We start from the raw sequence: 13,797 nt of genomic DNA on the forward strand, positions 1-13,797 counted from the left end.
GCCAGGCTTCTAAAGTGGGTATGTGGCTGTTTCCCAACATCCCACCCACCAGGCTGTCAAAGCTGCTGCTGCCCCCTGACTCTTTCACAGCCACAAATAGGAAGTGAGCGACCTTCTCAAATAGGAATATAAGCACCGGAGAAACATGGAAAAGACATTTATTACCAAGCTATAAATTATGAGGCAATGGGTGGGGTGGAGTGTGCCCAGCAGTCACGTTTTGGGCATCTGCCCTTTCTTTTTGTCTTCCTGGGCTTGTATTCGGAGTTCCTCATCTAGGCGTTCCTTTGCACGGACAACCTAGGAGGAGGAAGATCAGGCTCTGGCAATCTCTGCTCTTTGCCTGAATCAAGGGCCTTTTCCCTTCCTGTCCCAGGCCCTAACAACCTCCCTAGAGGACAGCAGACTACCAAGATTCAAACAACTTAAGTAGCACTCTAAGGTGGAAGGGGAAGCCTATGGCTTCCTTTCCTCATAGAATTAAAAGCACTCACCTTTGACTGCAAGTAGAAGGAGCCACCCACGGATTTATCGTTCACTTTAAATAGGTGTTCATAATTCTGCGGAGATGAGACAGTGAACATCAGGGAAGGCTGATGGCAAGAGAAGTTAAAGGGCCACATGTCATGTAGGAAACTGCTGTGTCCAAAGGATACAGGTAACCCTGTGGGGATGGCTCAGCTGCTACAGCTAGCTGTGTCTCTACTTACACAGCCAGTCTCTCACTGGCTGTGGTCAGAGCTTCCACACCCACCCTCCTCTGACTGCCCATGCAACACAGTCCCATGACCCATGAGAGGCCTCACCTTCTGGACCTCCTCAGGGTTCAGCTTGGAGATGTTGAGAATCTGCTGGGCCTCCTGGAGGCTGAGGCCAGAGAGGTTGGATGCGGCTGCAGACTGGTGCCCAGCACGACCCCGAGCATCAGCAGCTGCCTGGCTTGCTGTGGATACATGGGTGACTGCTTAGCCCCCTCGTGGCCCAGAGCTTCCCCCAGGCCTTCTAAGTGACACTAAAGAAACATTTCTCCCAGGAGCCGCTTTTCTTTAGTACTGGCTTCTTTTTGGAGGGGAGAGGCAAACATTCCACACGGAAGGGGAAGATGGGGTCAAACTAGGCTCTTGGTCCCCCAATCTAGACCACAAGATGACCTTGTCCCCTCTCCTCCCCCCGTTCCTTGTCCCAGAGGCCTAGCATATTTGAGAGCTTTAAGCTACTTTGGGGACTATGGTAAAACTAAGGGAGGAACAGTAGCTGGTGTCAGAGCCCCCACAGCTGGCCTAGCCGGTGCCCAGACCACCTGGGGAACTGCTTTCCTTTGGTGACCTTACAGTCAAAAGCCAGCAAACTTTCTCTTCAGATGCCAGGTAATAAACATTTTAACTCTGCAGCCAGTTAATCTGTGTTGGAATTACTCAGCTCTCCGTGAAAGCAGACAGAAGATGGGACTATCTTACTTTATTTACCAAAATGGACTGCCACGGGGGCCCATCTGCCCTGGACACTTGTGCTAACCAGGCCAAACTGAAAACAAACCTTTCCTGTATATAGGAATGTCTCAAAATCTGGCACCGCCTCCTCCCATGGGAAAGTACTCCAGCATCTAAGCCGCAGAACTTTACCCAAAAGAGGTCCCTTCATTCACAACTGACACAACCCACAGGGGAAATCTAAGCTGGGCAGGGCTCCCAGCATGCAGGGATAGTCTTACCTGCAAACTCCTGCCTCAGGGCCCGGGCAAAGGCTCTGCCCACCACCTGCACACCCATCACAATGATCTGGGCCAGGTACTTGGCCTGTGGACAAAAAGAACACCTTGGAGATGTGGGGATGATCTAAGGGCTAACTTCTCTAAACTCTAAATTCGCTGGCGTGCCCAGAGGTAGACTGGAAAGGCTATAGGGCATGAAACCGACACTGACTTATGGGAAGAACCTGGCAGTCCCAGACTGCCACCACCACCAGTTTAATCGACGCCAAGGCTGACGGCTCCTCTCTGCTTTTGGGACCATCGGGCCAGCGTCCATATTACCAGGGAAAAATAGATCCATCCTAACTCTCCCAAGACTTCAAGCCCTAGGACTTGGAATCTGTCCATGAATACAACACAGCAACAAAATCACTAAAGGTCTGTGGTGTGCAGAGAGGGGAGGCCCAGTAGGGTGCGCATGAGCCCAGATCTCATAATAAAACCCAAACAAATGGATGGCCCAAGAAGATGGTTCAGCAGGTAAGAGTGCTCATTCTAAGAAAGAGCAAGACTGTCCATGAGCCAACACTTTAATCAAATCACTCTTAATTCTGCTTGGCCAAGGCTTCGTTCCCCAGGCAGGGTTTCCACGCCGCCATTGCTGAGTTAAGGTGGCTGCCCAGTTCTCCACGGTGCAAATTCATTTCCTCCTCCCACCTCTGACCCCAGCCAGCCTCGTTCTCTGGAATCTCTCTCTCTTACCCTTCCCCCGCATTGCAGCTGCACTCTTTACTTCTAGGTAAGCTCCCCTGCTTCTTGAATGCTTAATGTCTCCACTGCTCTCAGTTCCTTCACTATGAATACCTTCCTTTCTACATAGATATGGCCAAGACTGCCCAGGCGCGATGTGGCGCAAACCTCAAACTCCAACCCTCAGGAGCCTGGGGCAGGAGGGTACCTAGACTTTGAGGCTAGCCTGAGTTACAGAGCAAGACAATGCCCCAAACCAAAAATCTTCAGCACCCTTCAGGGCTTGGCAAAGCACGCTATAACCCGACTCCCAGGTGAAAATTCCTAGGCTCCTCCCACATGTACCTTCCCACAGAACTTTTCTTTGCCTCTTTTGGAAGCGTCCTGGGCACTGAATCGAAGGCCTCTCCTGTGGTGGCAAGCACTGTAACACTGAGCTATACCCTCAGCCATCTTTACTAAAGTATGCAGGCTGCCCTGGAACTCCTGACCATCCTTCCTAAGCCTCCCAAGTGCTGGGTTTGCAAGTGTAAGCCACCATGACCTGAGAGAATTTCTGAGTTGAATGTGGAGGATATGTGATAAAGACCCAGTTCCACGGGGAATCAACACAAGTCCCACTAGATGTAGGTGACCCAATTACAAGGCAGGTACTATACGGTGGGAAATGTGTAGTCTCAGAACATGAGCAAAACTGGGACCCAAACCAGGTTCTGACTCTTCCGGGAAAGATTTAACTTCCTGGAAAAGTTAAATTCTCCGTCTTTTAAGTTTAAAAACGGGGACAACTGAGAAAGATTAAATAACAATCTACATAAAGCAACTGAAAGTTAACTGCCACCTTCCAATAAATAACAGGCTCCCCAGCTAGGGGTGGTGGCGCACACCTTTAATGCCGGAGGCAGAGGCAGGTGGATCTCAATGAGATGAGTTTAAGACCAGCCTGACCTACTACACAGAAAGTACGTGGACAGCCACGGCCTCATTACACAGTGACACCCTGTCTCAAGTAAATAAATAGGTAAGGAAACAAACAAATGGGCTCCCCCAACCAACCGCCTTCCGATCACTGGGTCAGACCTCAAGAACCTGCCTTTTAAAGGTTGCACAGGTGACCTGCATGCTTCCCACACACACTCAGCCACCAGGTCTCGATTTCAGCTCAGGTCCCAGGTCTACCAATTCCTTGGACGAGCCAACTGTCAAACGCAGTTAAAAACCAAGCGACATCACAGACAACGCCGGGTCCTGCCACTCAGGAACCGGCCCACCCTCCAATCCCCTCCTCTCACCGCCTACAGCGGTTCGCTGACGCCGAGGCAGGACTTGGCTGGGGGCTTCCTGCCGGCCGAGCCTCGGTTCTCAGGCCCGCGGTCGTCCCCGCCCGGGCGTCAACGGTCTGCGACCCCGCGACACGCCACTGACATTGCTTCCTGTGGGGTACGCGGGCGGCTCACGACTCTGACTAAACCTCCCTTCCCGAGACTCACCATGGCGGCAGCTCCACCTCAGGGGCACGGGTGCCGCTTCCCGACCCCGGGACCAGCTCCTGCGCGGCCGGTGGGTCAGAGGTCAAGGAAGACCGGAGAGCGCGTGCGCGAGGCCGCGGCGCAGTTCCAGGGGCGGGACTCAGACGGAAGTCACCGTGACTGTAGGCGGAGCCTGCTTCGGGGTCAGAAGACTGCTGGGCGAGCGACGGGCGGCTCTAGACCTTCGGCGCGTACTCGTGTAGCAAGCTTCGTTCCTTCACTTTCCCAAAATATTTAGGAAGAAGCCATCATATGAAATAAGTCAAAGTAATAAAGGAATGGATGTCAAATTCTCTGAAATACTTAAGAAAACTAGGTACTTCAAAATAGGTTCAATTGCAGATTTTTCCTGCTTGTGAAACTCTTTCCTAGATACCCTTCAATACCCTTCAGGTTCGTCCCCACCCACCTCAAGTATGTAATCCAAAGCCACCTTCTCAGTGAGGTCCATCAAGTTCCTCTACAATATTAATGCGCCCACCATGCTGTTCTGCTTTGGAGGGTCTGGGATGTGCTTTAAACAACAGATGTTTATTTTCTGATGGTTCTGGATTCATTTTTCTGGGGGGCAGTGGTGTCGAGATAGGGTTGCTCTGTGCAGTCCTGTCAGTCCTGGAACTCTGTAGACCAGTCTGGCCTTGAACTCAAAAGATTACTTACCTCTGCCTCCGGCTGGGATAAAAGGCGAGCATCACCACCTAGCTGGTTATGGAATCTTTATGTCCAAGCTGATCAGGTTGCCAGGTTTGTTTTTTATTTAAGTTCCTCTGATTGGCTTGCAGAGGAATCTCTTCTCTCCAGGTCCTAACAAGATCTTCTCTGGTCTGTTCAGAATCCACACACCAAACAGTTCCACCTTTTTGAGTGCGCAATTCAGTTCTGCCATCGCCACCGTCTCGTTCAGGCCATTTCCAGCCGCAGTCCCTTTCCTACTCTGGAAACTGTCCATGTTTGCTCTGGACATTCTATAGAATCAGAACTAAATGTGGCCTCTTGTGACTGCTTTATCCCTTCATGCTCCATTTGCTCTATATTTTTCCTTGAAGCTCTCATCCTCTACAACAGCGGTTCTCAACCTGTGCGTCGAAACTTCCTTAGCAAACCTCTTTCTCCAAAAATACTTACATTGCAATTCATAACAGTAACAAATTACACTTATGAAGTAGCAACAAAAATAATTTTATGATTGGGGGTCTCCATAGCACGAGGAACTGTATTAAAGGGTTGCAGCATTAGGAAGGTTGAGATCCACTGCTCTACGACATAATTTCTTTTGTAAAATAATCCAATAATTAATAATTAATTTAACAAATAATGAATTTAAATAATTTGATATTTTACCGTCATCATTTATTGCTATGCCTCTCCACTAGAGTATGAACTCTCAGTGGTCAGAACATTTATGTGTTTCCTCTTAGCTATCAAGCCTGGAGGGCTGTCTGGCATGCCATGGACACTTATAGGTGTTTGGTGAATGGATTTAAGTCAGATTCCTCCAGAGCAGTGGTTCTCAACCTTCCTAATGCTGTGACCTTTAATACAGTTCCTCATGTTGTGGTGGCTCAACCATAAAATTATTTTTGTTGCTGCTTCGTAACCGTAACTTGCTACTGTTGCAAATCACGATGTAAATAGCTGTGTTTTCCAATGGGCTCAAGTGACCCACAGATTGCGAACCCCTGCTCTAGCCCACTGCCCATTCTTTCCTTCCTCCCTCTAGCTCTCCAAACTCTCTTACCCTGGTACACTGCTCAACTTCCTTTTGTTTGCTCTTGGCTCCTTCAGGTTTTAGTTTTCAGTTTCAAAGAACACAAGTATCTCCTCTCGGCTACCTGCCTTGACACACTGCTTGTCCCGCCCCCCGAGGCAGTTCACAGATTTCCTCATAGCTGCTTTCCTAAGCATGGCCTGGTTCCCTAGGACAAAGCTATGATCAGCTGATCATTACAAAGTAAATGGAGCAAAGTAAAACCAGTATGAAGGAGCCCAGAACCAAGTTCTCTCACTCATCTTCTGTCCCCTTCTTTCTAGACTTCCAGAGAGCAGCACGAGAGGCAGCAACTTAGAAAAGTTTAATTGATGAAAACATCCAGAGCATGGATAGGCTGGTTGTGGGGTTCACACCACTGTAATGAAGCTGTTAGCTCCACAAGACCCTTTCTCCTGGCCTCAAGCCAAGGGAAGCAGGGCAAATGGTCCTAGGCCCCTGAGGATAAAGCTGCTCCCAGCAGCCTGGTGGGGGGCCAGCCCCCAATGTCCTTGACTGGATCTGGGACAGCAGGCAAGACAGGTTGGCATGTAGTAACTGACGATGTTAGATGAAGCCAGCAGAGAGACCAGGAGAGACGAGGCATCCGGGGTTGGCCCGGAGACATGCTACTGACATCCACTTCCCACCCACTGGTGTCACATGCTAACAGGCAGCTGGGGTAAGCAGCCGGCCCCAGAGGGCAGAGGAGCAGTGGGCCCAGCAGCAGTGAAGTGCCTGGGGCCTGCAGGAAACCCAGGGCTCCTGGGCTCCATGTGCCTGCCAGGGCCAGAGCAGCGCTGTCCAGTTTGCAGAGATGCAAGGTGTGGAGGGCAGCAGGTGGTCCTAGGAGGTGGCAGTGGCAGTTGAGGCCAGGGGTGCCTGGTGTGCAGGCTAGTCCTGGGGTGAGAAACCAGGAGGCAGGAGTTAAGAGGGCCTAGAGAGGGAGGGTGCATGCCACGGCATTTACAGGAGAACAGTGCTGTTGGCTAAGGAAGCTGGGGCCAGCTGTCACTCACCCACTCGTCTTCATCCACCCCTTCAAAGGAGTCCTGGGGCAATGGGTCCTCTCTGTTTCCCAGCTTCGCCACCATAGCATTAAGCAGCTGTGGAGGGAGATGGGGGAGGCACTGAAAGAAATGACTCCCTGACCTTAACAGCTTAAAACCCCATTTTTAACAGCAATAATGCTGAAAAGGAGTCATTTTGGTTAGAACCCTGACAAGGTTGATGGGTCTGCATTGTAGAAGATGCAAAGACAGTAAAAATGTGCACCAGAATCACCATAGGCTTAGGTAACCAATCTTTAACTTTGGCTGGACAAGGGCTGTCTAAAATGTGTGTGCCTCGCTGCCCTCCCTGGCTTCCTGTGCCTTGGGGACAGCAGCAGGTCCCTGGGTATGACTCCTCCCCAAAGTCTAGTATGGAAACAAGTGTGACACATGGCTTGTCCTCCCATCTGGGTTGGGGCTGGTGATCTGGCAGGTAACCCAGCACACGGAGGACACAGCACAGCCAGCCCTCTCCCATGTCTGCACAGCACAGCACAGCACAGCACAGCCCTCTCTCCCATGTCTGCACAGCACAGCACAGCACAGCACAGCCCTCTCCCATGTCTGCACAGCACAGCACAGCACAGCCCTCTCTCCCATGTCTGCACAGCACAGCACAGCACAGCCCTCTCTCCCATGTCTGCACAGCACAGCACAGCACAGCCCTCTCTCCCATGTCTGCACAGCACAGCACAGCACAGCCCTCTCTCCCATGTCTGCACAGCACAGCACAGCTCTCTCCCATGTCTGCACAGCACAGCACAGCACAGCACAGCCCTCTCCCATGTCTGCACAGCACAGCACAGCACAGCCCTCTCTCCCATGTCTGCACAGCACAGCACAGCCCTCTCTCCCATGTCTGCACAGCACAGCACAGCTCTCTCCCATGTCTGCACAGCACAGCACAGCACAGCACAGCACAGCCCTCTCCCATGTCTGCACAGCACAGCACAGCACAGCCCTCTCTCCCATGTCTGCACAGCACAGCACAGCCCTCTCTCCCATGTCTGCACAGCACAGCACAGCACAGCCCTCTCTCCCATGTCTGCACAGCACAGCCCTCTCTCCCATGTCTGCACAGCACAGCCCTCTCTCCCATGTCTGCACAGCACAGCACAGCACAGCTCTCTCTCCCATGTCTGCACAGCACAGCACAGCACAGCCCTCTCTCCCATGTCTGCACAGCACAGCACAGCACAGCACAGCCCTCTCCCATGTCTGCACAGCACAGCACAGCTCTCTCCCATGCCCACCTCTTCCTTTTTTTGTTCGTCAGACTTCTCTTCCAAGTACTGTGCTGAGGATGGAGTTCTTCGGGCAGGGACCTCACGGGGGGCTTGGCTCACTGGGGTGGAGCAAGGACAAGCATCAAAGAAGGCCCTGTTTAGAATCAACTCCCAGGAGATTCTCTGGCAGAGATCAGAGAGGTGGCGATAACAAGTATCAAAAACCTTGTTCACCAGACCTGCCCAAAATATATATTTGTAAGAGTATGCATGTGAGTCAGGTAGTGGCGGTCAGAGGCAGGAGGATCTCTGGGAGTTCAAGGCTAGCCTGGTCTACAAATAGAGTTCTAGGACAGCCAGAGCTGTCACACAGAGAAACCCTTGTCTCAAAAAAAAAAAAAAAGGTACATGTGTTGAATACAAAACATGTGTATGTGTGTTTAGATATGCATGTGTACTAGGATAAAATATAAACCACAGGACTTGCCCTCCAGGGGTTCAGAGACTGGTCTGGAGACATGTCCAGCCATCCTTAGGTGAGCCAGGTCTCTATGTGGCAGCAGAAACGGAGGACTGCACTTGGACCTTCTGCTCCTTCCTCCCACTCCTGTCCAGACTCCCTCTCCCCCACTGCCTCCCCATTTTATCCCTTACTCAACCTGGGGTCATGCCCGGGGGCTGCAAACTCAGTAGCTGGGGCTGTCCATTAGCACCCCCCAGCCAGGCTTTGGCATTGAGTACTGGCTCCCAGCTCACAGCTGTGTCCGGGAACACATCATCCTGGAAGAATTCTTTCTGTAGAGGAAAAGGGGATTATCATGAGACACTGACCAGGGGCCCGGGACCATAAGACCTGGCCTCACCCACACTGGCAATCACATGCTTTGCAAAATTTCAGGAGAATATAGAAGTAGATGTTTCCCAAAACTAGACAGTGGGGAGCTTTGGATGAAAGAACAGATAAGAACCTAAATTCCTGGATCCCTGGTCAGCCACAAAAGGAAGGGATTGAGTCCTTGACCCAAACTCACCCTGACTCGGGGCAGCCGGAAAGCAACAGGCTCCAGGGAGGTCTGGCGTAACCGCAGGCATCGGGCAAACTCCACTTCCCGAATGTCACACTCAGTCTTGGGCAGAAGGACAAAGCCCTAGGAGGAGTGAGGAAGTAGAAAGTAGAGCCACCAAGAGCTCCTAATTGGATACAGGGCACCCTAAGGTAGCATCCTCATTTAGGCCAGGAGGACCACGGCCTGCCCTTCGGTAACTGCAGTGGTCTGAATGAGAATGGTCCCCATAGGCTCAGATATTTGAATGCTTGGTCCTCTGGTGATACAACTATTTAGGAAGGATTAGGAGGTATGTTACTAGGGATGGGCTTTAGGGTTTTAAAAACCCATGCTATTCCACAGTTAGCTCTCCCTCTCTCTGCCTGCTGCCACTCTCCTGCCATAATGGTCACGGACTCGCCCTCTGAAACAGTAAGCAAGTCTACAATTAACAACTTCCTTTCTCGCTGCCTTGGTCATGGTGTCTCTTCACAGCAATAGAACAGTACATAAGACAGTAGTGGTGTGCTGCCAGTGGGAACAACGAGTTTTTACGGAGAAAAGACCAGACATGTACCACTGGCCTATTCTACAGAGGACAAAGTCCCACCATGGTCCACTGTAAGCAGTACTTAAAGTAGTATGCCACAAGCCACTGTGGGACAGATCCCTGCATGAGTTTAATTCATGTGCATCCCACATTAAGGTAAGCAAGAAATGAAGCAGACAGCCTGGTCTACAAGAGCTAGTTCCGGGACAGGCACCAAAGCCACAGAAAACCCTCTCTAGAAAAAAAAAAAAGGAAATGAAGCAGAATTTGTTCCCTTGGATGTCTTTGCTTGATTGAAGCAGGGTTTTACTATAGCACCCAGGTTGTCAAAACTCATGACCTCCAGAGTGCTGGGATGACAGGTTTGTGTCATCATGCCTGGTTCATATAACTTAACCTTATATAGTTTAATGTTTAGTAATGGCTGAATATAAGCCAGCTCCCAAAACTCTCAGATTATTCCTGTCAGCTAAACCTGCTACTGGGCATAGCTCTCTAGACAGGACTTTGACTCCCTTGACCCCCATTGGCTCCTGCATTTCTGCACATGACCACAAGGGGGCATGGGACGCTCGCAGTCCAACTTGGGGACAGAAAGTAAAAGAGACATCACCTTGTGAGGGTCAGATGATGTGAAGCTGTTGCACTCCAAAAAGAAAGGGGCCTCTGGGAGCACCTCATACAGGAACACACGGGTATCACCCTGGAGGACAGAGGTGGGGTATGGAAGGGAAGCAGCCAGCTACACCAGACCCTGCCCTGCCCCCACCCCAGGCAGTCCATCCCAGCCAACCTTGCCAGTGAGAAGCACCAGGCCAGTATCAGGGTCATAGCTTGGAAGCAGGGTTGAAGGAGCTACATCGAGACCCAGCACTGCTAAGGGGCCGTCTGCTAGGGCATCAGCCATGTACAACTGCAGCTGGCGTTCACTTCGGCTGCCAGGGAGTCAGGGGTAGAACAGATCCTTAAGAAGCCTCGGGTAGGGCAACAACTCCCACAGAGACCCTGTTCCTGTCTGGGCTGGAAAGCCTAGGAGCCATCAGTCCAAGGGGAGATGAGTCCAGCCCTTAGACGTGGCTGGATGGGGCTTCCCCTTGCCTCCCAGCTCCTCGTCCTCCTTACAACCCTGACCCCAGTGTCTGTCCTGGTCTGCGCCTCCGTCTGGACCCCTCCCCCCGCGCTGTGCTTTGCACCCTCAGCTGCAGCAGCCCAGCCTTTCTTCTCAGCCTGAATGATGAGCTCCTCTGAGCCCTCTCTTGGGAGCCTTCCTGCTCCATCATCTCTGGTGCCTGGTGCCCTCCTCAGGCCTCTCCTGCACACCTGGCTCTGTGTTCTCTGCTCTACCTGGTCTTCATCAGGCATGGGTTCCTGAGCCTGGCTTCACCCTCTGAATCCTGTTAACATACATTCCCTCCCCAACACTTTCTCCCATCCGACTGCCAACCCGTCAGTCTGTCTGTCTAATCACTGACAAATGCATCTCTTTATCCGTCAGTGCCTACATCTACTAATCCATTTATCTACACATCTACTGAGGGCTGGGCAGAGTTTTTGTTTTATTTTTATTTATTTATTTTTATTTTATTTTATTTTTTTTTGGTTTTTTGAGACAGGGTTTCTCTGTGGTTTTTGGAGCCTGTCCTGGAACTAGCTCTTGTAGACCAGGCTGGTCTCGAACTCACAGAGATCCACCTGCCTCTGCCTCCCGAATGCTGGGATTAAAGGCGTGCGCCACCACTGCCCAGCTCAGGTTTTGTTTTATTTTATTGCCTTTTTGGTTTGTTTTTCTTTCAAGACAGGGTTTCTTTGTGTAATTTTCTTGGCTGTCTTGGAGCTCACCTTGTAGACCAGGCTGGCCTCGAACTCACTGCGATCCACCTGCCTCTGCCTCCCGAGTGCTGGGATTAAAGGTGTGCACCACCACCCAATTTATTGTTTTATTTTGAGACGGGGTCTCTCTATTTAACATAGTCCTGGTTGTCCTTGAACTCCTCAAATTCAGAGATCCTACGCTGGGATTTAAAGTGTACTCTATCACGCCTGGGATTTAGATGTTTTGACCTCGGAAAAAGGAAATCAGGTAAATTGATAAAGCCTAGGGATGGTGGTCCCTAAGTCCTCACCTGTCAAAACCAGATACCAGCAAACAACGACCATCACACACCCAGACAATGCGGGCTCCACGGCTACCTTCAGGTCCTGGACCCTCCTGTAGAGATACATCACACAAAACTCAGTCAAAGCCCCCTCCAAATGGACAGGGGGACACTTTTAGCTCAAAAGTGCTCACTTATAGGGATGCAGAGCTGCTCCAGGGCTCACAGACCCTGAGCTCTTTCCCCCAGCTCCTACATGCTTACTTGCAGAGGCATAGGGCTGCTGATGGGTGTAGACCCTGAGGTTCCCCAACCCCCAGACCATGTATGTGCATCTATAGACCTTGAGTTTGTCCCTGTCCTAGACCATGCACGCTCACCTGTAGGGGTTCAAGGCTGCTCCGGGGTGCATACACCCGTACTTGCCCATCCTTGCATACAGTGGCCAGCTTCTGTCCATCTGGACTCCAGGCCAAGCTAAAGATCTGGGGACAAACAAGGGCATAAGTGGCAGCCTCTCCTCTCAGGGTTGGGCGCCTGCCTCTGCAGCTGTCCTACCTGGTCCTGATGGCCCTGCAGCCTCAGCTGTTCAATTCCAGCCTGAAGGTCCCAGATGCGAACAGTCAGGTCATAGGAAGTGGACGCCAGTACATCAGCAGCCAGGGGATGGAAACGCAGAGAGTAGATCTTTTCTGTGTGGCCTGGAGAGGACCAGAAGGTGATGCTGAGTCAGCCCTGGGAAGTCACTGCCCCACCTGGCTTTATCAGGGCCCTCTAACCTGTGAGCACAGTCTCAGGTGTGGTGAGAACATTCTCAAGGCCTCCCGGGGGCACTCGCCAAAGTCGGATCCGGGCATCCTCCCCAGCTATGGGAAAAGGAGGAGTATATCTTCACTGCAGAGCTGGAAGTATCTGGCTTCCCTGCCCACTCATGGCCTGGAACCTTCTCAACTCTGGGCACCCAGGCTCCTTACCCACAGCAAGACGGTTTGGGTCAAAGGGGTCCCAGGCCAGATCCATTACAGCTGTCCCATTCTGCAGTGTGGGCAAGGCCGTGTCAGGCAGGCGGCCTGGATTCTGTAGCTGTAAGAGGAACCCCCACCCCAACGCACATCAGAACCAGGCAAGAGAGCCCATCCCAGGAAAACAGGTGCCTGAGCCCACCTTCCCCAACAGAATGACATATGCCCCACTGCTGGGTGCCCCAAGCTCTCTGCCTTGGACAACTTGTGCTGAGCCCCAAGTGCCCGCTGTGAGGCCCCATAAAGTAAGGGCACAGCAGCGTGGAAGGGTCGAAGGAGCTCAGGCTTGGGGCTCAGGTTGCTTGGGTTTGAATCCTGCTCCACTTACAAAGCTGTGTGACCAGGGCAGATCACTACACCTCTCTGAACTTCTTCACTCTCATCTGAAAAATGGGAATAAGGATGGCACCTACCACATGAGGCAGCTGAGCTGGTTAGAGGATATGTGGGCAGGTGCCTGATGCATGGTCTGCACTCAGTGAGTTGGGGTAGACCCTTAGTGGTCTGTTCTTGCCTACTATAGGGACCTGAAGCACAGCCACCTGCCCGCCACTGCTGAGCAGGGGCACAGCCACGGGGCCCTTACCTCAAGCACAGCCACCTGCCCGCCACTGCTGAGCAGGGGCACAGCCACAGGGCCCTTACCTCAAGCACAGCCACCTGCCCGCCACTGCTGAGCAGGGGCACAGCCACACGCAATCGGTTAGCGCAGAAGCCGTCGCTCTCGCCAGGGGTCGTGAGGTTGAGTCCCTTAAGGTTGGTGATGTGGCTGTCTCGGTGAAGGACGGTGCCCTGAGCATGGCGGAATTTAGAACTGGGGCCTGGGGGTGGTAGGGACACAGTCAAGGGTGAGGATACTGCATCCACGCATCTGCGCCTAGTCTTGGCCACCCGCTGTCCTCATCACTGGGAGGAGCCTGGGGTGGGCCCAGTAGGCCTCTGTGGGGTTGGCTTATACAACTTGTCCAAAAAAGCTTGCCCATGTTCCTCTCCAGTCGGGGAAGCAGTAGTCCTAGCAGCAGGAGCTTGGGTTAGTCTATGCAAGGTCTCCCTCAGGGTCGGGGCTAGAACTGGGGCAGACAGGGTCCT

The 13,797-nt window shown here is 52.1% G+C and overlaps 2 protein-coding genes across 2 annotated transcripts in view; both read right to left on the reverse strand.

The window, feature by feature from the left end:
* Positions 1–142: 142 nt before the first annotated feature.
* Positions 143–5,896, reverse strand: Pam16 (presequence translocase associated motor 16). Its single transcript, XM_075941899.1, has 5 exons — positions 3,931–5,896; positions 1,712–1,796; positions 807–943; positions 495–560; positions 143–300 (listed from the first exon to the last, which is right to left on the reverse strand). The coding sequence occupies exons 1-5, from the start codon at positions 3,931–3,933 to the stop codon at positions 214–216; spliced, it is 378 nt and encodes a 125-aa protein (XP_075798014.1). The 5' UTR covers positions 3,934–5,896; the 3' UTR covers positions 143–213.
* Positions 5,897–6,026: 130 nt separating this feature from the next.
* Positions 6,027–13,797, reverse strand: part of Coro7 (coronin 7) — a 53,751-nt gene continuing 45,980 nt past the window's right edge. Inside the window, exons 16-28 of the mRNA XM_075941868.1 lie at positions 13,354–13,529; positions 12,661–12,769; positions 12,466–12,552; positions 12,245–12,387; positions 12,067–12,171; positions 11,714–11,799; positions 10,384–10,525; positions 10,204–10,293; positions 9,026–9,142; positions 8,654–8,789; positions 8,022–8,113; positions 6,736–6,822; positions 6,027–6,616 (exon numbers count right to left, since the gene is read on the reverse strand). Coding sequence (XP_075797983.1) covers positions 6,611–6,616; positions 6,736–6,822; positions 8,022–8,113; positions 8,654–8,789; positions 9,026–9,142; positions 10,204–10,293; positions 10,384–10,525; positions 11,714–11,799; positions 12,067–12,171; positions 12,245–12,387; positions 12,466–12,552; positions 12,661–12,769; positions 13,354–13,529 — 1,376 coding nt within the window. The 3' untranslated portion in view covers positions 6,027–6,610. The remainder of the gene's footprint in view (positions 6,617–6,735; positions 6,823–8,021; positions 8,114–8,653; positions 8,790–9,025; positions 9,143–10,203; positions 10,294–10,383; positions 10,526–11,713; positions 11,800–12,066; positions 12,172–12,244; positions 12,388–12,465; positions 12,553–12,660; positions 12,770–13,353; positions 13,530–13,797) is intronic.

Source organism: Microtus pennsylvanicus, chromosome 11 (genome assembly GCF_037038515.1).
Source record: "Microtus pennsylvanicus isolate mMicPen1 chromosome 11, mMicPen1.hap1, whole genome shotgun sequence".
Lineage (NCBI taxonomy): Eukaryota > Metazoa > Chordata > Mammalia > Rodentia > Cricetidae > Microtus > Microtus pennsylvanicus.